Genomic DNA, 24086 nt, shown 5'->3' with positions numbered 1-24086 from the left:
AGTGAAATAGAAATGTGCATTGAATTGCTGGTACTGGTTTAAAGGATGAATGGTGTGGTAAAGGAGTTGGCACCGAGAGCATTGATTGATTTCACTGTCCAACCCTACCCAGGTGGGTCAAATGTACCATGACTAGCTCCATCCTTTCTGCAAATGTAACATTTGCGCAATGATTAATGGACTTGTTTTCCAAACACAAGATGTTTCAGTGTATAGATACACAATATACCTCATACAGTAATACACATGTAGCAATGTAATAGTTATTTCTAAAAAGCAGATATGGATGAACGTTGACAAAATGTCAGCGGTCCCAAAACATGAAGCAGAAACAGCCACCTCCTTAGAAGGGACACAGTTTCTTTAATAGCAATTGGAGTGAAAAAAATACACTTAAAGTTATTAAAATCAAGTTTTGTTTATAATTGCAGCACAAGAAAAAACAAGAACATGCAATCTCTTTCTTGAGAAAGTGTTTATAAATCTAGAATCCAATTTTACCAGGTTTTGTTTTCATTCATTTTTTTTAATGGCATATGATAAATTGAACACTTGGAAATAGTAGCCTATAATGTTCAAAGAAAAAATAACATGTTCAAAATAATCTCTAAACAAATGTTATCTTTGCCATATATATAAATCCACAAGACAACTCTTGGAAACATGATGTACTTTGACAGGGGGAAAAAAGTCTGATCCTTCTTTACAGGGCTGATCAAAGGTTTTCCAAAATGTCTCTCTGGTTACCAAAAATACTACTGCACACTTTTCATAAGATACCCGACCGGCATAGTGATAAAAATGCCCAAAAATGTGAGGGGTGGGGGCCAAAAAGAAAAAAAGTGTTCACAACCCCCTTCATCCATTTGTTACATTAAAAGCTCTCAATCTCAATTTTCTTATGTTTCCTCTGCAAAAGAAGAGAGAGAGAAAATATTTTTGTTTGGAATGATTAGTAGATTACCACATATGTCTAAAGTAAAATACAGAATATGATTTTATCAAGACTGCTATATTTGCATGGAATGGACCCCAGTTTCTAAACAGTTGGCCTCAGTGTAGAAGGTATTTCATTATTATTCTATAATGATACTATAAAGTACATTTTAAAGTAACTGTCCAGAAAAAATCAAACTTTTCTGTTAACTCATACACAAATAATGTCTCCTTCTATACTCATACACTTCAAAAACCACACCTCAAACTTGTGTCATACACACCTTTAAAAAAAAAAAATACTAGCCATTTCCTCATGGAGGATGTTGTCATCCTCCTGAGGAGGAGCTGGCCAATCAGCGGTCTACTTGAATTCACATTTTTTATGACCAGTATACGCCCACACCATTCTGTTGGGATATGCCCACACCATTTCAACACAGAAAATTTACTGTTTTACATATTTAATAACCATTTTTTGGAAGGAAAACTATTTCACCCCTATTGTAATTAATTATAGGTCATATTTCATAGAAATCTGGAAACATTGGACAGTTACTTTAAGAAATCTAAACTTGAAAAACGAACTATTTAAAATTATATTCACAGGGGGGGCGCATCGCAAAAATCTGAGGTTTAACTTGATTGGCTCGTCCATAGCTAGATGCCACCTCCATAAAGTAATCTCTATCATTTAGTTTCCAGGAGTGCTGAATGACACAGTATTATATTTATCTTCAACTGTACAAGCAAAGCGTCTTTTGACATGATGGGAAAGCAGATGGACTAAGCACAAAAAGGGATTATATGGCTACATAGGGCAAAACAAGAACACATTTGAATAAAAATCAGCCACACTTAACTTGAACGAGGCATTCTTAAACCTCACTGTACATAATGTCTTAAAAAAACATGACATGAAACATTTCATAATCCTCCATGATGGTTTATTCTCTGGAGAGTACACTAACTCAGTCTTGACCATGCAGTGATTTGCACTCTTAGCTGACTTGTTATCTAGCCAACCTCCTATACATAAATCACTGCTTTTGGCATAAAGAGATGGTTGGATTATGGTTCTGAATAGTTACAGTATGATAGGTATTGTATGTAGTTAGTGAATCCTTGTTCAAGTGAAGCATAACCAGTCATTGAAAAGTAACTGCATTAAAATACAGTGGGCAAATTTAGGTTGGGGGTGGGGGTGGGGGGTGGGGGGTTTCAAGCCGGCACAAAAATACACTTGATCTCAGAGACACATCATTCATCAATTTAAATATTTCATATTTACTTCAATTTCAAAATGTTACATCTTATCGTTATTTCAATCTAAACCTAAGGACTTCCCATAATTACACGTTATAAACGAGTAGGTACCAAGTCTTCAATCAAAAGTAGTTACTTTGCTTGGAGACAGAGCAGTGCACAGCAGTTGAAAAGGGATAGTCGTTAAGAATCCACAACTGAAATTTCTACTGAAATTCATCCAGTGCCGCCCCCTCTAGCAGAGTTTATACTTACCCCATGGGGTTACAAGGCAAAGGGCGACACTGCGTTTCATCCACTGACTTAAGACAATGTTATCCCGCGGCTGCAAGATGGCTCACCGACTCATATCCCCATAATAACCAAAGGCAGAGTTTTCTTGTGACTACAGCAATCCTCAGCACTAATAACATCCATCACTGTCACCATTTTGGATCAAAACTCTTTTCCCATTTCTCTTTTTTTTCTTCTCTCAATCCCCTCACAGACAATCATTGACCCCTGTTCCCCACCATATACTCTTTTTCCACAACTTTTAATTTTCAAAATGGGGGAAGGGGGGGGGGGGGTTATTTTAACTAGCAAAAGGTTTCCCTGTGTCTTCCTTGCCTCTGTAAGTCCTCTTCCCGTGCGTGAAGGGTAGGTATCTATACTTGACCATATGCTGGAAGTAGGAGAAAAGACGGAGTTAGCCACATTGTAATTCAAAGAAAGTAATAGTGAAAGTCACAGCACAGTTCACATTTTACTGCTTTAAAAATGAAAATGTATTACATTTAAAAACAAATCCTACACATGTACACAACCTATACATTCTGAAAGTGAAAGAAAAATTTAAGAAAATATTCAAAATGAATACAATAAAAAAAAAAGATGTCTTGATTGTGTAGGTCTTCACACCCCAGAGTGAACACTTGGTGGAATACATATTTTGCAGCCATTACAGCTGTGAATCATGTTGAATAAGATTTTACCAACTTTGCACAATTCGTAGGGCAACTGACTGTACAAAACATTAGGAACACCTGCTCTTTCCATGACCAGGTGAAAGCTATGAACCCTTATTGATGTCACTTGTTATATCCAAATCAGTATAGATGAAGAGAATGAGACAGGTTAAAGAAGGATGTTTCAAGCCTTGAGACAAATGAGACATGGATTGTATATGGCGCTGACGGACAGGGCTGCCGTGCTTCTAGCTTCTAGTGGACTTTTAGTCTGACTCAGGAGGTGCGCACACCACCCACCGCTTCCGAGTATATTACTCGCTAATGTTCAGTCTCTGGATAAAGTTGATGAGCTAAGGGCGAGCATTTCCTTCCAGAGAGACATCAGGGATTGTAACATACTCAGTTCCATGGAAACATGGCTCTCTTGGGATATACTGTCTGAGTCCGTTGAGCCAGCTGGGTTCTCAGTTCATCGGGCAGACAGGAATAAATATCTCTCCGGGAAGAAGAAGGGTGAGGGTGTATGATTAACTACTCATGGTGTGATTGTGATAACATACAGGAACTCAAGTCCTTTTGTTCACCCAACCTAGAATACCTCACAATAAAATGCAGACCGTATTACCTCCCAAGAGAATTCTCTTCGGTGGTAGTCACCGCTGTGTATAATCCCCCTCAAGCCGATACCACGACGGCCCTCAAAGAACTTCACTGGACTTTATGCAAACTGGAAACCACATATCCTAAGGCTGCATTTATTGTAGCTGGGGATTTTAACAAAGCAAATTTTAGGAAAATATTACCGAAGTTCTATCAACACATTGACTGTAGTACTCACGCTGATAAAAAAACACACACTTTGACCACTGCTACTCCAACTTCCGGGATGCCTACAAGGCCCTCCCCCGCCCTCCCTTTGGAAAATGTGATCATGAATCCATTTTGCTCCTCACTTCCGAAAGGCAGAAACTCAAAACAGGGAGCACCCATGCTAAGGACTATTCAACGCTGGTCGGACCAATTGGAATCCACGCTTCAAGATTGTTTTGATCACGCAGACTGGGAAATGTTCCAGGTAGCCTCTGAGAACAACAGACAAATACACGGATATGGTGACTGAGTTTATCAGGAAGTGTATAGCAGATATTGTACCCACTGTGACTATTAAAACCTACCCTAACCAGAAACCGTGCATAGATGGCAGCATTCGCGTAAAACTGAAAGCGCGAACCATCGCATTTAACCATGTCAAGATGACTGGGAATATAGCCGAATACCAATAGTGTAGTTATTCCCTCCGTAAGGCAATCAAACAGGCAAAAGGTCAGTATAGACAAAGTGGAGTCACAATTCAAAGGCTCAGACACGAGAAGTATGTGGCAGGGTCTACGGTCAATCACAGATTACAAAGGGAAAACCAGCCACGTCCCGGACACTGACATCTTGCTTCCGGACAAGCTAAAACACCTTCTTCGCCCCACTTTGAGGATAACACAGTGCCAACGCAGCCCGCTACCAAGGATGGTGGGCTCTCCTTCTCTGTGGCTGACATGAGAAACACATTTAAGCGTGTTAACCCGCGTAAGGCTGCCGGCCAAGACGGCATCCCTAGCCGCGTCCTCAGAGCATGCGCAGACCAGCTGGCTGGAGTGTTTACGGACATATTCAATCTCTCCATATCACAGTCTGTTGTCCCCATATGATTCAACACGTCCAACATTGTTCCTGTACCCAAGGAAGCAAAAGGTAAGTGAACTAAACGACTAATCGCCCCGTAGCACTCACTTCTGTCATCATGAAGTGCTTTGAGACTAGTCAAGGATCATATAACCTCTACCTTACCTGACACCCTAGACCCACTTCAATTTGCTTACCGACCCATTAAGAGTCACAGACGATGCAATCGCCATCACAATGCACAATCCCATATGGAGAAGAGGAATACCTAGGTTTTCTGTGGGAGTATCAATGTAGTTTGTGTGAGTGAGTGTGTATATACAGTCTAGTAAGTGTGCGTAGGATCAGTGCAGGGCAGAGTAAGTACAGATAGTTTGGGTCCCATTAATTGTCTATTTAGCAGTCTTATGGCTGTGGGGGTAGAAGCTGTCTGGGGGCAAGCACACTTGTAGATGTTTTGATTGGAACACAACCCTGGATCCCCAATATCACACAATTACTGTTCACGCAATCCAAAAAAGTTTCCATTATACAGTAAATAGCAATCTGGGTCAGATGAGCATCATTTGAAAGCTTGCTCTATTGCCAACATGACTAGCTAAGTTACAAAATACGATACTACAGTGTTAGCCGCTCACAATTCAATTCAGAGAAACAGATTGTCATTTTGGTGCGTGTAGAAAGGAGTCATGAGTGCATTCAGGTGCGTGTGCACGGCAAGTTAGACACAATAGACAAACATGGGCTCATTCTGTCCAAAACAACCCAAGGTATGATGCCACGTCATCTTGTAACTGTACATCCAACATAGTGATCATAAACGTTGGCACTGTATATGACATGAGTTTTATGCTATGGAAATGTGAAGTGCATATTTGGACTCACAGGTGTTTGGCTTGCTTGTATGACATAAAAGGGGTATTTATTATCATCCTCAACGTCTCATATTTCAAAATACATAGCCCTCTTCATTTACAGAATTTCCGTAAAAACGCAAAAGTTGCCCAATTAGCGGAAGGGATGGGGGCAACAACTTGTCGCACGAGGTGCTCAAATTCAGAACATCTGTCAGTCAAAACCCATACAGAGCTGTGTAGCGGAGACCCTGAGCTCTGACATCATGTAAAGCTTTTTACTGTACAGCCACTGCGTACCAATTTAGCTGTTTATCAGTACCTAAATCTGCCACTTTCAACCCATATACGGGTATGAATGCAAAAGGGATACACAAGAAGTTGTTAAATGTTGCCCTAAGAGTTGTACAAAGTTGGTTGGGGTGTGTGAAGACAAAAGCAATAAAGACATCTTTGTTTAATTTTTGTAAATAAATCAATTGGGAAAATGTTCTATAATTGTTTTCATTTAAAAAAAGAAAAGTGGAGTTGGTTGTGTAGATCGGTAGGAAAAATAATAAACTTATTCCCTTTTTAGAATGAATTTCAAGGCAGCAAAATGTGATGACTGTGCAAGGGGTGTAGACTTTCACTAGCGACTGTACATCTAGCTATGACGCATCTGATACGACTATCATGCAGTCAGCAGCAGTGTCACTGGGGTTCCCATACCTTGATCTGCCTCTTCATGGTGATGCAGAAAAGCATGATGAAGTACATTACGAGTATGGGCCAGAACACAGGCACATTGAAGGCTTCGAAGAATGTGCAAATCATGGCAATGACGATGCCTTTTGTTGCCGAATGCCTGCAGACAAAAAAAGGAACCGACATAAAACATACAACAAGGATGTGTAGTAGTTGGGAAAATAATAGTAGTTGGAATTTCACACTCATGGCCATAAACAGTTGTCAAAAAACAAACAGGACCCATATTGAAAGCGACACAGATGATCTAGGATCAGGTCCCGTCGATGCATATAATTATGATCTAAAATGCAAAGCTGGATCAGCTCTCGTAGTCTGAGACTCTTTGTGAATACGAGCCCAGAAGGATACCACAAAGCTAACCACCAGAGTTTTCTGTTTACAATCATCATAGGTATGGGCAACAACATATCAGTCAGTGACACCAAGTCAAGGGGTCTGAAGACAGTATTCAGACCCCTTTACTATTTCCACATTTTGTTACGTTACAGCCTTATTCTAAAATGTATTAAATTGATCCCCCCACCTCATCAATCTACACACAATATCCCATACTGACAAAGCAAAAACTGTATTTTTTTCTTTCGCTAAGTAAAATAAACTGGAATATGACATTTACATAAGTATTCAGACCATACGCAGTACTTTTTTGAAGCCCCTTTGGCAGCGATTACAGCATCGAGTCTTCTTGGGCATGATGCTACAAGCTTGGTACACCTCTATTTGAGCAGTTTCTCCCATTTTTCTATGCAGATCCTCTCAAGCTCTGTCAGGTTGGATGGGGAGTGTTGCTGCACAGCTATTATCAGGTCTCTCCAGAGATGTTCAATCGGGTTCAAATCCGGGCTCAAGGACATTCAGAGACTTGTCCTGAACCCACTGCTGCGTTGTCTTGGCTGTGTGCTTAGAGGACGTTGTCCTGTTGGAAGGCGAACCTTCGCCCCAGTCCGAGGTCCTGAGCACTATGGAGCAGGTTTTCATCAAGGATCTCTCTGTACTTTGCTCCGTTCATCTTTGCCTCGATAGTGACTAGTCTCCCACTACTGCCGCTGAAAAACATCCCCACAGCATGATCCTGCCACCACCATGTTTCACCGTAGGGATGGTGCCAGGTTTCCTCCAGACGTGACACTTGACATTTCATTCCAAATAGTTAAATCTTGGTTTCATCAGACCAGAGAATCTTGTTTCTCATGGTTTGAGAGTCTTAAAGTTCCTTTTGGCAAACTCCAAGCGGGCTTTCATGTGCCTTTTACTGAGGAGTGACTTCCGTCTGGCCACTCTACCATAAAGGCCTGATTGCTGGAGTGCTGCAGAAATGATTGTGATCTGCCTCACTCCAACAAGAACAACCATTTCTACTGCACTCCAACAACCAGGCTTTTATGGTAGCGTGGCCAGACGAAGCCACTCCTCCATAAAAGGCAAAACAGCCCGCTTGGAGTTTCTCCCATTTCCACAGAGAGAGCTCTGTCAGTGACCATCGGGTTATTGGTCACCTCCCTGACCAAGGCCCTTCTCCCCGACTGCTCAGTTTGGCCGGACGGCCAGATCTAGGCCGCCCGGTCTAGATCTGATCTTCATCCAAGTCACAACAACAAACACAGTCTGCTTCAACTAATAAATAATTCTACATTTTCATGTCTTTATTGATCACACCATTTAAACATTCAAAAAAGTATGTGAACCCTTGGATTTAATAACTGGTTGATCCTCCTTTGGCAGCAATACCCTCAACCAAAAGTTTTCTGTAGTTGCAGATCAGACCTGCACAACGATCATGATACATTTTTGACGATTCCTCTTTACAAAACTGTTTCAGTTCAGGAATATTCTTGGTGTTTTCTGGTGTGAACTGCTATCTTCAGGTCATGCCACAGCATCTCAATCGGGTTGAGGTCAGGACTCTGACAGGGCCACTCCAGAAGGCGTATTTTCGTCTGTGGAAGCCATACTATTGTTGATTTACTTCTGTTTTGGATTTACTTCTGTGTTTTGGGTCGATGTCCTGTTATACCATCGATCTTCAAATTGAGCTTCAATTGGCAGACAGATAGCCTTACATTATCCAGCAAAATGTACATTGGCAGGACGGCCACTCCTAGAGAGATTAGCAACCTTGCTTAACTTTCTTCATTTATAGACAATTTGTCTTACCGTGAACATCAAGGCTTTTGGAGATACTTTTGTAACCCTTTCCAGCTTTTATGTAAGTCAACAATTCTTAATCTTAGGTCTTATGAGATCTCTTTTGATCGAGGCATGGTTCACATTAGGCAATGCTTCCTGTGAATAGCAAACTCAAATTTTGTGATTTTTTTTTTTTTTTTACAAGGCAAGACAGCTCTAACCAACATCTCCAATCTTTTCTCATTGATTGGACTCCAGGTTAGCAGACCCCAATTAGCTTTTGGGGTTCACATACTTTTCCCCAACCTACACTGTCAATGTTTAAATTATGTATTCAATATAGACAAGAAAAATACAATAATGTGTGTGTTATTAGTTTAAGCACACTGTGTGTCTATTGTTGTGACTTAGATGATCAGATCAAATTTGGACCAATTTATGCAGAAATCCAGGTAATTCCAAAGTTTTCACATACTTTTTCTTGCCACTGTATGTAAATAAGGTGTTTTATTTTTAATACATTTGCAAAAATGTCTAAACCTGTTTTTGCTTTGTCATGACGGGGTGTGTAGATTGCTGAGTATTTCTTTTTATTTAATCCATTTAAGAATGAGGCTGTAACGTAACGAAAAGGGGTCTGAATACTTTGAAGGCACTGTATGCTATATCCACATATAGCCTTGATAGTAAGGAGAGTATGTACAACAAAGCTTTCCAGTAAAAGTCTATAGAGCCATCCTAGTGCAGTATCCTTCAGGAAGTATATTTTCACAAGCCAAGAACCTCTTCACATTGGAGGGTGAGCGAGCTACTTGGTGAACAGAATAAAAGGAGTGATACTTTGCAAGGGCAGTGTGCAGGAGCTTATTTTCTGTGAACCAGGCTATAGCTGGACATAGGACACAACACACATACATGGTCAGACAGTATTGTACATGTCACAGTGTACTACGTGAATATGCGTGTTCTCACTTTATTGTAATGTGTTTTAGTGCATTGATTTTGTGCATTATGATGTGTTGCTCATCCCACAAAATGAACTTCCATGCAAATGTTCCCCCCCAAAAAAACATATCGTAACCATTGGTGAATGATTGATGAAAGAATATTCAAACAGGAGACTGTGGTAGGATGTTAGGACAAGGGAGCACAAATGATGCATGCACAAGACTGTGGCTCAACCCAGTTCAGTGAAAGGCCAGGCTGGGTAGATGACGGTGATTGGGGGCTCTCACCAGAATTTGAATTCGGGCAACCTCCTGATGAATGGGCGGAACTCCTCGTTCTGCTTGGTGGGGAGCGCCGGGCCCTCATCTATAGGTGAGTGGAGGAGGAGCAAGGTTACAACAAGGATCAGTGGTCACGTTCCGAGCCAATCAAATGGATTCAAAACAAGAACAGTGACTACAGATTTAGAAAACTGATCCCAACGGCATCCCAATAAGAATACTGGGGTAAAAACTTTGCATTCTGTTTTAAATACCAAAATGTCACTAAAAAAGGTGTTAAAATAGTATTTACATAGCAACCAAAGAGCTTTCAAAGAACACCCTTTCTTTGTTACTCTCACCACACTGGAAGCAAAAGAGCTCTCCAATAACTTGTTTCTCTAGTGTACAGAGTGCTTCTAAAAACTGGTATGAGATGATGCCCCCCCCCCCCAATTCGGTCCAAATCCTTTCAGTAAAGAAATTCACACCTTGCAGCAGCGTCAGTAATTAACGCACATCAAATAGACCCCACATAACCAGTGCATCCCCCCATTTTAAATTAGTAGGCGTGACAAAGGGTAAGATGCAGAAGACACATTTAAGTTTAATGCATTCAGTTGTACAACTGACTTGGTGTCCCCCTTTCACTTTCCCAAGGGCAAGGTAAACCAACCAATCGTTATCCACAATACTACATGTAAGTACACCGAACTGTACTAAACATGCACCTCTTTCTGAATTTTGGGATCTAATTTTGTAGTTTGCCATTGGGCTATAGGCTGTTTTTCAAAATAATGGGTAATTTGGCAATTATGTTTTATATAGTCTTTGTCTAGTCATTAACAAGGATGAATTCAGACTGCAAATAAAAATGTAATTGCATTGAACTAAACCATATAGTATTAAGTCTTCCCAAACGATAAGGTATCTTTTTTAAATTGTATACCCCAGTGTATTAAGACGAGATATCGAGTTGGCTTGAAAGCCAAAGATGCACCCCTAGTAAAAGCTTTTTTAAAAACATACTCTCTAGCCGCACCATGGAGTCTGAGCACAAAGATATTTTTGATTGTGTCTTAGTGAGGAGTGAGCACCAGAAGGCACTCCTAGACATGGTTTTATGGAGGAAAAGTAAACATCTTGAACATGACCGCAGCCAAAGGAATGTGGCATGGTTCAGTGAACTCTAACTTGCCTTCGTCGAGCATTGATGGATCCACTTTTGGTGATAGAAAAGCGATGAACAGGTTAAGATGGTAGATTCCCAGAGCATATGTTACAATATACCAACCCTGGAGGGAGCAGAGAAAACCTCATATTAGTGTTGATTTGAATGTCATGCATTCCCACCTGCAAACTGTAAATTAAATAAGCGTAAAAATGTATATTCCGTAATTCAATTTGCAAATGCATCACTGACTGAGGTGAAAATATCTGGAGCAATACTAGTCTAAAAGAAAACAGTACACCTTCACACAGTTAGATGCCCCCAAAATGTCTTCATATAACATTATCATAGTGAAACAGAATTCAAATCTGACAAGCCATTTATAGGCTCTTCCAAACTTGCTCTCTTGCCTGAGGCATGCCAACATCTTGGCAGATTTTACTTTGACTGTTTACACCTGTAAGGAGAAAGTTGTGCCTGATGAGGTGTCACATTGCCGAGGCCACCTTTAAAGACGTCAGGTGCGTATTCAGTAGGGCACAATGTTGTGGAACGTTCCGATATAAATATATTGTGCAGAACAGACGTGCCTTTTTGACATGTGGAGGAAGGAATTGCCAGCTTTGCTCATGGCATTTCTATGTGGAGTGTTCGGTATGTTGCACTCTCCTGAATGCGGCTCAGGATAAGCCCTGAGTGTGGTGTGTGGCTCTACCTGTAATATGTACACTCTGATCATGTAGATGGCCGTTAGAGAAAGAGTGACTCCCCATCGCCCTATGGAGAACGGCGTTGACTTGTCTAGCCATGACTGATAGATCTGGAAAAGACACCAACCAGAGACACAGCGCACAACCATTACCAGGAGAACAACTGTAACCATTAGATAAAGGACTGTTTTAACATTGTCTTATCTGAAGTGGAAATTCTAGTCTTTCTATGTGGCACCATCGTGACAGTGGGTCCAATGTTTATCTTCATCAATACAGTGGTGCAGAGTTCTATTTGGTTTAGCCCATTTCGCTTTCCTCTTGACGAGACCAACTAAAGGCCCCGGCAGCAGTACCTGTCCAACCCGTGTGAAGAAGCTGCCGATTGTGGATGGTTTCCCATGGATCGATTCACCAACACTGTCCCCTTCTGACATTATGTCTATGGAAGGAGAGAAAATGGTTGTTAACAGGTATTCCTTGACTTCACCACCCAGGGCTCTACAGTGCGACCATTTTACTTGAATATGCACCTAAATATTTTGCTGTGCGACCTAGATTTTATATTTTATTTAGGAGCACCAGAGCTCCTAGAAAGGAAATTAGCCCAGATGATAATTGTTGCAATGATTACTTCATTGTACCGCAGCCTGAGTGGCATGGAGAATACACAAGAGCAGATACACCACCATGCTTGCGCCAATACTACAAAAAAAGGCTTCTTAATGAAAACTATTTGAAGTGTGCTCTTCAATTTACACGTACTCCTTGTAAAAAAAATGTAAAAAGTCAGTGTAGAGCCCTGCTAACTCAGACTTTGTGTTTGAAAGATCTTGCCTGGCGGTGCTTGATAAAGCTAGTTTAGTTGTTCCATTTGCTGCAAGTAAATAATGTGTGGGAAGATGAGACTGGGGATATTATGCCTATAACTCAAAGAAATGTGTCAAATAGTAATGAACACCAATTTCATCCTTACATGTAGGCTTCAGTAGTCGTTTAATATATAGCTAGCTAGTTTATTTCTTCAGTTGCAGTCCTCTTCTACATTACCGGCAATAACATGGCACCAATACACAGAGCGACAACGAAGCTACATCAACATTAGCCCAACCGGCCACCAGATTGCATTTTTATTCCTTTTACGTAGTTTGTCATCTGCGTCCGACTTGAATGTGCCCAGCCGGCTATACACTCGTGTCCCCCAATGACTGTCTCGTACATAAAAAATGTCCTTCATACAGGCAGCAACAGCATCGGTTTCCTCCTTAAAAGGAACGTTCCGGCCATTTTTGGCCTAAAAATCATTGTCCAGATCACGTTACAAACATGCAGGAATGTGAAAACTACTTCCAAATGTGTTCTGTAGATCAAAAGCTAGGTATCGTTAGTTCATCATACCCTGATGAAGACAGCTTGGCTGTCGAAACATTGGTATTACATTTTTGCATCTGAGCTCCTAGAGTGTGTGGCTCTCTTTTATTTTCAAGTTTCTACTCCGCTAGCCAGCACCTCGTCTTAATAGGTGTGCGTTTCTTTTTCTTCTAGATCGTTTTATTTTCAGGTATCGTTAGTTACCAGATTTTATCCTTACTGATGCATTTGGGGGTAATTGTGTTATTTCAAAACTACAACAAGGTTTAGGGAGTGAGTTTGATTTCCTGATCTCGGCTTGTCCCACTCCCGAATGCTGGGAATCGGAAAACGTGGGCTTTCTTAGTTTAACAGCCTTGAGACAGTACTCCCGAAAATAAACTGGAGAAGAAAGCCTGAACCAGCGGGGCCAAGAGGACAGATAACAGAGCAAGTGTTTTGCTCCAGCTATTGTTTTTATATCTGCATAATTTCATAACATTAGTGCTGATGTGTGCATTGCGGTTGTGTAGCATTAGTTCGGCTATCGTTACTAGATCGAGTTCTACCTGGTTTGTTTATACATCCAGAGCTAGCACATTGACATAGCCTCGTTTCTAAAGTACAACCATTGCAACACTGACTTGAATTGTTTTATATTTGGCTGCTGAATGTGCTCCCACCATAATATCTATAACAGCTATATGAATGAGTCTCCTGTAGCTTGCTATGGTAATCTCCCGACATCTTGTTTATGTTGGCATCGTCATAGTAGACTAAGCAATATGGCCCCCCCAATATACCACAGCTAAAGGCTGTTCTTATGCACGACGCAACACACCTGGATACACCCCTATTGGCCATATATCACAAACCCCAGAGGTGCCTTATTGCTATTATAAACTGGTTACCAACCTAATTGGAGCAGTAAAAATAAACGTTTTGTCATAGCCGTGGTAATACGGTCTGATACCACGGCTGTCAGACAATCAGCATTCAGGGCTCGAACCACCCAGTTTATAATTAACGTTAGATCACTTTACCATCGTATTGGCTACATTTACCAGTGCTGTTTACAAATGTTGGAGTACAGTCTACCCTAACAACAAATCTGATTATTCCTTTTTTTCTTTTAGAAAATATCACTTGCCTACTGTTTTTTTCCTTTCTTCCTGGAATGGGTACAACGGAAAAACAACAGACTGGTTTTGCCTGCCTGTGTGGTTGGGAGGATTCGTGATCTCCTGATGGGAAGTAAAAGAGGCTTCGTCGAGGTTGATGATGTGCTGGAGGAATTGTAATAGCGTGCAATAAAATCTAGAAACGGCATGAATTCTTTGTCTTTATTTGATTGGTTGTATCACTATCAGATCAGTACATATTGAGTAAAACGAGTATCCTCAATAAGGAATCACTTAGCTACGTATTTGCTTTAGTTGTACTATAAACCCCCTTTGTTTTGTGTATACACTATTGATTTACCAGAAGTTGGTGGAGATATCAGTATCAGGGTTGGGCAATATTTTTGTCTGGCCTCATATGCATTAAGCATTTCCGTCATATAATGCTTTGCTTAACTATAAGGTTTGTTCAAATTTCTCATGAGACTTTTCCCATCTTGCTATTGTTTGTTCTTGCTCTCTCAAGATTACCTTTGGCCTACCATATTTGTAGGTTATTCAAAAACAACGTAAAACTTTGAGATAGCCTAGAACTCCATTAAATAAATTCATTGATCATGAAATAGCACGGTGGGAGAAATCATCCACTATTGGAGAAAGATATATATTTTTTAAATAATTAAATTGACCGGACATTTAGCGCTGCTTTGGTGAAACTTAGCCACGTCTACATTGTGCTCTTGCATTCTGTAAATATAACATGAATTGAAATGGGCTATAGCAAATCGGAATATTTAAAAAATTGACTCGGAATGACACCCATGCGCTGTCCTGCTGTGCACTGCCTGACTCCACTCTACTCTTTACTGCTTAAGGCCAGTCACGTTGGAATAGGTTAGGTATCGTCTGTCACATCACGATGTCGTCACTAGACGATGACTGTCAATCATCCTTGATAGACGATACTACTGTAATATCGACCAACCCTAAATTATTATTGCTCATAATATAGATGTTCAATAATACAGCTCATATTCACACAGCGGATATGCCTAGTACAGCCATTAAAGCTTGTTTGGATTGATTTGTTTATAGAGAATAATATACACATTTAATTTACAATAACATGGGCAATGATGTTTTAATTTGAGAACCTTGTCTTGTGCTTCTTAATGACATCCTGTTTTGCTGGCTTTGTTGCTTGGGCAATGTTCTTTGGAATGGCAGGGGTATGTATGCCTGTGTTGAATTTAGAGTTGGACAAAATACTTTGTCCTGATAAATCACCACCCATCAATTTGGCCCGCCTAACCCTCTCGTTGTCCTCTGGTGTGAAATGCTTGCTACATACTAGAGGTCGACCGATTATGATTTTTCAATGCAAAAAACGATTATTGGAGGACCAAAAAAAGCCGGCCAATTTCTATTTATTTATTTGTAATAATGACAATTACAACAATACTGAATGAGCACTTATTTTAACTTAATATAATACATCAATAAAATCAATTTAGCCTCAAATAAATAATGAAACATGTTCAATTTGGTTTAAATAATGCAAAAACAAAGTGTTGGAGAAGTAAAAGTGCAATATGTGCCATGTAATAAAGCTAACGTTTAAGTTCCTTGCTCAGAACATGAGAACATATGAAAGCTGGTGGTTCCTTTTAACATGAGTCTTCAATAATCCCAGGTAAGACGTTTTAGGTTGTAGTTATTATAGGAATTATAGGACTATTTCTCTATACCATTTGTATTTCATATACCTTTGACTATTTGATGTTCGTTCTTATATGCACTTTAGTATTGCCAGTGTAACAGTATAGCTTCCGTCCCTCTCCTCGCTCCTACCTGGGCTTGAACCAGGAACACATTGATAACAGCCACCCATGCAGAGCAAGGGGAGCAACCACTCCAAGTCTCAGAGCGAGTGACATTTGAAACACTATTAGCGCGCACCCCGCTAACTAGCTAGCCATTTCACATCGGTTACACCAGCCTAATCTCGGGAGTTGATAAGTTTGAAGTCATAAACAGCGCAATGCTTCAAGCATTGCGAAGAGCTGCTGTCAACCGCACGAAAGTGCTGTTTGAATGAATGCTTACGAGCCTGCTGGTGCCTACCACTGCTCAGTCAGACTGCTCTATCAAATCATAGGACTTAGTTATAACATAATAAAACACAGAAATACGAGCCTTAGGTCATTAATATGGTCAAATCCGGAAACTATCATCTCGAAAACAAGACGTTTATTCTTTCAGTGAAATACGGAACCGTTCCGTATTTTATCTAAGGTGTGGCATCCATAAGTCTAAATATTCCTGTTACATTGCACAACCTTCCATGTTATGTCATAATTACGTACAATTCTGGCAAATTAGGCAGCCCAAACTGTTGCATATACACTGACTCTGCGTGCAATGAACGCAAGAGAAGTGACACAATTTCACCTGATTAATATTGCCTGCTAACCTGGCTTTCTTTTAGCTAAATATGTAGGTTTAAAGATATATACTTATGTGTATTTATTTTAAGAAAGGCATTGATGTTTATGGTTAGGTACACATTGGAGCAACGACATTCCTTTTTCGAGAATACGCACCGCATCGATTATATGCAGCGCAGGACACGCTAGATAAACTAGTAATATCAACCATGTGTAGTTAACTAGTGATTATGATTGATTGATTGCTTTTTATAAGATAAGTTTAATGCTAGCTAGCAACTTACCTTGGTTTACTGCATTAGCGTTAGAGGCATGCTCTTCGTGGAATGCAATGAGAGGCAGGTGGTTTGAGCGTTGGACTAGTTAACTGTAAGGTTGCAAAATTGAATCCCCGAGCTGAGAAGGTAAAAATCTGTCTTTCTGTCCCTGAACAAGGCAGTTAACCCACCATTCCTAGGCTGTCATTGAAAATAATATTTTCTTAACTGAATTGCCTAGTTAATAAAGATCAAATAAAGGTGTAAAACAAACATATATATATATATATTTTTTTTAAATCGGCGTCCAAGTCCAAAAATATTTCTGATTGTTATGAAGTCTTGAAATCGGCCCTAATTAATCGACCATTCCGATTAATCGGTCGACCTCTACTACATACACAGACCTTCCGGTAATTGTCCTGCGGTGATTTTACATCGTATTGTCGTAGAATTATTCTAATCACAAGGAGAGACTTTTAGATTTCTTCAAAACAAATCAAACTTTATTATTTAATTACTGGAGTAATGGAGCTTGTCAACGACCCACACGTAGGGGATTCGTTGAGAGCCCAACCAGCAGGACTAAGCCACAGCATTTTATAGCAAAGTCCATCCTCCTGGATATTCATGACAATTCACAGATGAGAGAATTTACACAAAAGGTACATTTTGCGCTCATGCAAAATAATTCAAGATTTACATGGCACCAAATATCTGTCTCTAGTTAATTTACTGCTTGCTTATACAGAAATACTAATGCAGCAGACATAAGGTCCTTAAATAAACTGGAGATTGTGCCTGTCTGTCGGTGCCAGGGAGACCCACAGACACTAATCATGGAATTTTGTCTTATCACCAAGCCATCGTAAATCTACTGTCAATGTTAAATCTTAGAGGCTTCTCTCTCTCCCCCCACACAGTCACATGAGAGTTCGAAGAACTCTATTCTGTTGCCTCTAAGAAAAACAGACAGTGTGAGCACTAGTATAGGCTTACATTATAATATAAAGGTAATGTGATTAACATAATGTAGTAATTGTACGATAGTATTTCGAGTTTTGAAGTTTTGAATAGGCGCCAACCACTGCTTGCATCTTTCCAAATGATGGAAACCCCGTTCAATTTTGGATTCTTAAATTACCACAGCCGAACACTTCTGAGTGAGCTTGACTGTCTAGTTGGCTACATTAGTTGTTATCCGTAAAGAAATGTATTCTTAAAATAACAATGCTTGGTAGTTGTTCAGTCAAGCTCGCTCAGAAGTTGACTTGAGACGCTACTGACAAGTATATCACATAACCACGCCAATCTAGCGAAGACGTTCTCCAAAAGTCAAACTTTGAAGTTGCTCCAAAATGTAAGTGTTTGTTGTTCCTGCTGCTATATATCGTTTAATTTCTTCAAATGTCAAATTTTAAGTTAACATGTTTGGGATAGGGTTAAAAGATTACATTTATGCACCCATTCCAAATGGTTTGGTTTGGGATAGGATAGGGTTCATCACCCCAAATGGTTTGGGATAGGGTTCACCCCCCCAAATGGTTTGGTTTGGGATAGGGTTCACCCCCCCCCAAAAAAAAACAGTGTCCATGACTGGCTTCGAACACGCAACCTTCTGATCTAGAGTGCAATGAAAAAACAGTGTCCATGACTCCAACCTCATGAAAGTGACAAACTGGCATGTTTTCATTTTCCTCAAAATGTGTGGTGATTGGGGATTTCTATTTCTAGAAGCAGTTTATGCCCATCTAGGGCAAGTGAACTGAGCAGTCGCACAAGTTGAACCTGCTCTGAGGTTTCCACATTGGGAAGGTGATACATTTTTTTTTATGGCAGTCGGGCAAGTTGAACATGCTCAACATAACTGAGTTACAGATCTGTCACTGATTGAAAGCAAGTCTAAGAAGCCATAGATCTGTCTTATGTACACTAATTTTATGCTTCCCGTTCTTAAGTTTAGTTGTGTCTTTTACTTTCAGTTTTGTACACTAGCTTCAAACAGCTGTAAATACAATAGTTTTGGTTATGGAAAATATATTTCACAGCGGTTTAGATGGTACAATGACTCTCTACACTATACATGCTTGTTGTCACAAACTGAAATTAGGTGAACTATTAGAATTTTAGTAACCAGGAAATGGCGGAGCGATTTCTCCATTGTGAAGCTTTAACGTCAATCCCTGCCACGCTATCATGGTGGTGGAAAAATGTGTTTTATTAAAACGGTATACATATGTCCCTGTTTTTTTTTTTAGACCGAGTTAAGGAGGAAACTGATGCCTTTGCAGCCTGAATTAAGGACGTTTATATACGAGCCGGTCACTGGGCGACAGACATTGTATAACCAGCTGGACGCAGAAGACAAACGAAGTAATAGTGTCCGCGGTCGGTTGGGCTACATCAACATACTGTAGGCTAATTCAGTGTTTCCCAACCCTGGTCCTCGAGTACCCAACAAACTGTTTATTTTAACCCGTGATACCTGATTCAACTAATCATCAAGCCCTCAATGAGTTGAACGTTGGGTTTTTGTCAAGGGCTACCACAAAACGGTGTACTGTTTGGGGTACTCGAGGACCAGGGTTGGGAAACACTAGGCTAATTGACCTAGCTAGCTACCACTATTCCAACACTTCCCACCCAAAATCGATAGAAGAGTTTCATTTTCCAGTTCATGTCAAATGGCATGTTGTTGTTGTTTGGCTATCAAACGGCTATCCAATTATTGTGAGACTAAGTTAACGTTGGCTGATACGACCATATACTTGATAGCTGACAGATCGGAGACAGACGGTCTCTTCCATTATGGATAATGTTAGCTATTATTTGCTCTCCAACGCTGAATCGTGTAATGGTAGGCTAGCTAATAGCAAGCGAGCTAGCCAACCAGCAAATGCAGTAGATAGCTAGCCAGCCATCTAGCCAACAACCCATTTATAGTGTGGGATTGGAAAGCTAGCTACAGTAACGTTAAATGTTTAGCAATGAAGTGTGATTATTCATAACGCAATTTTGAATACCTAGCTAAAATATCAGGTCATTGTTGTGGTTAGTTACTATTAGCTATTATTTACGTATTCAATGTTAAGTTTCTGTTTTGCAAGCAGGGTGAGTGTTGCTAGCAAATGAGCTATCTTTACAAAAAAAATATCTAGCGAATTAGTGATGTTCTTCCCTAAACAACCCATTTCTGGTTTGTGTAGTTTAAGCAACCATCTTTCACTAGCAGTGTGTGGTAAAACATTTATGTTTTCACTCTAATTCCCATAAGGTGCAGCGGGAATCAAACAGTTACTTGTTAACCCCTGCTATCAGAAAGATGGAAAGTGTAGTCCTTAGTGTCAATCTTGTCATTTTGAAGGCTACAAATCAGTTGGAAATTGAACTACAACCACCAGCTGTAATTTCGTGAATTTGACAACTCACTTCCGGTTAGAAACCGAGCTCTTTCTCGCTAGCTAGCATAGGCATATAGCCTCTCGTTACCATATTTAGAGATTCATTCAATTGAAATATTATTTCGGTATTGGTCTCCTAGATTCCACTTAAACTCGAGAACATATGTTCACAGTCCTACTGATAGACAAAATACTGCAAGACAGGTTTTTCTTACCTGATTCTGCCGCTGTGTCACTACTAACTACCTCTCGTGCTGGGCCGGCTAATGACGTATGAACACGTCAGTACTTCCGCGAGGACTCGCTCGAAAGTACGGCAGGCAAGATTAGAGGAGCTTCGAAAACGCTGGACCAATGTGATAGATTCTATAGAAATAGAATCTATGGATCAATGGATTATATTTCTATGGTAGTTACACTAGGGTTTTTGTGGCATTTTGCCAGGCCTCCGGCAAATTAAACATTGAAAAGACAATTGAAAAGACAATGGCAAAATATTAACTACAATTATATATGACACAATAATAATTTCACTTTTTTATCAGTGACACATTTACTTTGAACTCACGTACTATTTTATGTCTGTAGCCTAAGATAATGCTCCAAATTAAATAGCCTACTTATTAAGTCTCTCTAGAAATAAGTGCCTTCAGAAAGTATTCACACCCCTTGACTTTTTCCACATTTTGTTGTGTTACATCTTGAATTTAATATTGATTAATTGTGTCACCTGCTTACACACATACCCCATAATGTTAAAGTGGAATTATGATTTTTGAAATGTTTAAACATTAATTAAAAATTAAAAACTGAAATGTATTGAGTCAAACCTTTTGTTACGGCAAGCCTAAATAAATTCAGGAGAAAAACGTTACTTAACAAGACACATAAATTCCATGGACTCTCTATGTGTGCAATAATAGTGTTTCACATGATTTTTGAATGACAACCTCATCTATGTACTCCACACATACAATTATATGTAAGATCCTTCAGTCGAGCAGTGAATTTCAAAAACAGATTCAACCACAAAGACCAGAGAAGTTTTCCAATGCCTCATAAAGAAGGGCACTTATTGGTAGATGTGTAAAACAAAAAACAGACATTGAGTATCCCTTTGAGCATGGTGAAGTTATTAATTACACTTTGGATGGTGTATCAATACACCCAGTCACTACAAAGATACAGGCATCCTTCCTAACTCAATACATCAGGTGTAGACCTTACAGTGAAATCCTTACCTACGAGCCCCTAACCAAAAATGTAGTTTAAAAAAGAAACAAGTAATTAAACAGTAGCAATAAAATATAACAATAGCGAGACTATACAGGGGGTACCGGTTAGTCGAGGTAATATGTACATGTAGGTAGTGTTATTAAAGTGATTATTCATGGATGATAACAACAGAGAACAGCAGCGGTGTTGAAGGGGGGGCAGTGCAAAGAGTCTAGGTAGCCATTTGATTAGATGTTTGGGAGTCTTATGGCTTGGAGGTAGAAGCTGTTTAGAAGCCTCTTGGATCAAGACTTGATGCTCCGGTACCGCTTGCCGTGCAGTAGCAGAGAGAACGGTCTATGACTAGGCTGGCTGGAGACGTTTAGGGCCTTCCTCTGCCTAATGTAGAGGTCCTGGATGGCAGGAAGCTTGGCTCCAGTCATGTACAGGGCCATACGCACTACACTCTGTAGTGCCTTGCGGTCAGAGGCCGAGCAGTTTCCATACCAGTGATGCAACTAGTCAGGATGCTCTTAATGGTGCAGCTGTAGAACCTTTTGAGGATCTGAGGACCCATGTCAAATCTTTTCAGTCTCCTGAGGGGGAATAGGTTTTGTCGAGCCATGACCAGCATTTCAAAGCACTTAATGGCTACAGACGTGAGTGCTATGGGTCGGTAGTCATTTAGGCAGGTTACCTTAGTGTTCTTGGGCACAGGGTCTATGGTGGTCTGCTGAAAACATGTTGGTATTACAGACTCAGACAGGGAGAGGTTGAAAATGTCAGTGAAGACACTTGCCAGTTGGTCCTCGCATGCTCGCTGTACACGTCCTGGTAATCCATCTGGCCCTGCGGCCTTGTGAATGTTGACCTGTTTAAAGGTCTTACTCACATAGGCTGCGGAGAGCGTGATCACACAGTCTTCCGGAACAGCTGGCGCTCTCATGCATGTTTCAGTGTTATTTGCCTCAAAGCAAGCATAGAAGTAGTTTAGCTCGTTTGGTAGACTCGTGTCACTGGGTAGCTCTCGACTGTGCTTCCCTTTGTAGTCTGTAATGGTTTGCAAGCCCTGCCACATCCAACGAGTGTCAGAGCCGGTGTAGTATGATTCGATCTTAGTCCTGTATTGATGCTTTGCCTGTTTGATGATTCGTCAGAGGGCATAGCGGGATTTCTTATAACCTTCCGGGTTAGTGTTCCACTCCTTGAAAGCGGCAGCTCTAGCCTTTAGCTCAGTGCGGATGTTGCCTGTAACCATGGCTTCTGGTTGGGGTATGTATGAACAGTCACTGTGGGGACGACGTCATCGATGCACTTATTGATGAAGCCAATGACTGATATGGTGTACTCTTCAAAGCCATCGGAGGAATCCCGGAACATATTCCAGTCTGTGCTAGCAAAACAGTCCTGTAGGTTAGCATCTGTTTCATCTGACCACTTTTTTATTGATCGAGTCACTGGTGCTTCCTGCTTTAATTTGAGCTTGTAAATGCTGATAGAAATTAGGTAAGATGGATTTAAGTTTCCCTGCATTAAAGTCCCCGGCTACTAGGAGCACAGCCTCTGGGTGAGTGTTTTCCAGTTTGATTATGGCGAAATACAGCTCATTCAGTGCGGTCTTAGTGCCATCATCAGTCTGTGGTGGTATGTAGACAGCTATGAAAAATACAGATGACAACTCGGTAGATAGTGTGGTCTACAGCTTATCATGAGATACTCTACCTCAGGCGAGCAAAACCTTGAGACTTCCTTAGATATGGTATGTTATTTACAAAAATACATGGTCCGCCGCCCCTTGTCTTACCAGACGCCGATGTTCTGTCATGCCAATACAGCGTATAACCAGCCAGCTGTATGTTGATTATGTCGTCGTTCAGCCACAACTCTGTGAAGCGTAAGATATTGCAGTTATGAATGTCCCGTTAGTAGTTTAATCATCCGCGTAGGTCTTCTATTTTATTTTCCAAAGATTGCACATTTGCTAGCAGAATGGAAGGAACTGGAGGTTTATTCGATCTATTTGCTATTTTGGTCACATTCCTATTGTGTGATTCTAAATTGATTTCAGAATCGAAAATAACACCTTGTTTTTTAATCTTTATTGAATTAAAATGTTTGGCCAGATTCTCTCTCTGTGCTTTGTCTTGATTTAACTGGAGGAAGTTGTGAGCCATCAAAGTATTTAAATCATTAATACAGTCTAATAATTTATCGGTGAAGCTAAAATACTCTGGTGACACAGAAATGTGTCACCAGAGGGCGGCAGCGTAGCCTAGTGGTTAGAGTGTTGGACTAGTAACCGGAAGGTTGCGAGTTCAAACCCCCGAGCTGACAAGGTACAAATCTGTCGTTCTGCCCCTGAACAGGCAGTTAACCCACTGTTCCCAGGCCGTCATTCAAAATAAGAATATGTTCTTAACTGACTTGCCTGGTTAAATAAAGGTAAAATTAAAAAATTAAAAATGTAAAGTGGTGTATTGTCTTTGTAGCAGTGAAAATAAATACTGTGCTTTCTCATAATGCTTCCAAAGGGTAACACATCACTGGACCCAAATCTACACGGGAGTTGTGTGACAGTGAATATTCCTGTGGCGGAGTTACAGTTTTGACATAAATCTACTTGAAAATCTATGGCAAGACCTGAAA

General features: G+C 40.4%; 1 protein-coding gene across 2 annotated transcripts; it reads right to left on the bottom strand.

Annotated features, from left to right (window-relative positions):
• Positions 1 to 343: 343 nt before the first annotated feature.
• rer1 (retention in endoplasmic reticulum sorting receptor 1) lies at positions 344 to 20591 on the bottom strand. 2 transcript variants are annotated; one of them, XM_035741013.2, is made up of 8 exons: positions 20441 to 20591; positions 12006 to 12091; positions 11655 to 11759; positions 10967 to 11063; positions 9796 to 9874; positions 6395 to 6530; positions 2812 to 2866; positions 344 to 910 (listed from the first exon to the last, which is right to left on the bottom strand). In XM_035741013.2, the coding sequence occupies exons 2-8, from the start codon at positions 12084 to 12086 to the stop codon at positions 900 to 902; spliced, it is 564 nt and encodes a 187-aa protein (XP_035596906.1). In that variant the 5' UTR covers positions 12087 to 12091; positions 20441 to 20591; the 3' UTR covers positions 344 to 899. The 2 variants fall into 2 exon arrangements, with proteins under 2 accessions (XP_035596906.1, XP_035596904.1); XM_035741011.2 differs by having other exon boundaries at positions 344 to 2866.
• Between the last annotated feature and the right edge of the window lie 3495 nt (positions 20592 to 24086).

This window comes from Oncorhynchus keta, chromosome 28 (genome assembly GCF_023373465.1).
Source record: "Oncorhynchus keta strain PuntledgeMale-10-30-2019 chromosome 28, Oket_V2, whole genome shotgun sequence".
Taxonomy (NCBI): domain Eukaryota; kingdom Metazoa; phylum Chordata; class Actinopteri; order Salmoniformes; family Salmonidae; genus Oncorhynchus; species Oncorhynchus keta.
Note: the sequence above shows the minus strand (reverse complement) of the source record. Positions and strands in the feature narration are given on the sequence as shown.

Bases quoted from the DNA above. Each gene is read 5' to 3' on its own strand.
- rer1 (XM_035741011.2), bottom strand. From the start codon at position 12,086: ATGTCAGAAGGGGACAGTGTTGGTGAATCGATCCATGGGAAACCATCC. The intron at 9,875-10,966 runs GCAAGTTAGAGT...ACTCACCTATAG, and splicing joins TCCATCAATGCTCGACGAAG to ATGAGGGCCCGGCGCTCCCC. The intron at 6,531-9,795 runs GTGAGAGCCCCC...TTTTGTCTGCAG, and splicing joins TTGCCCGAATTCAAATTCTG to GCATTCGGCAACAAAAGGCA.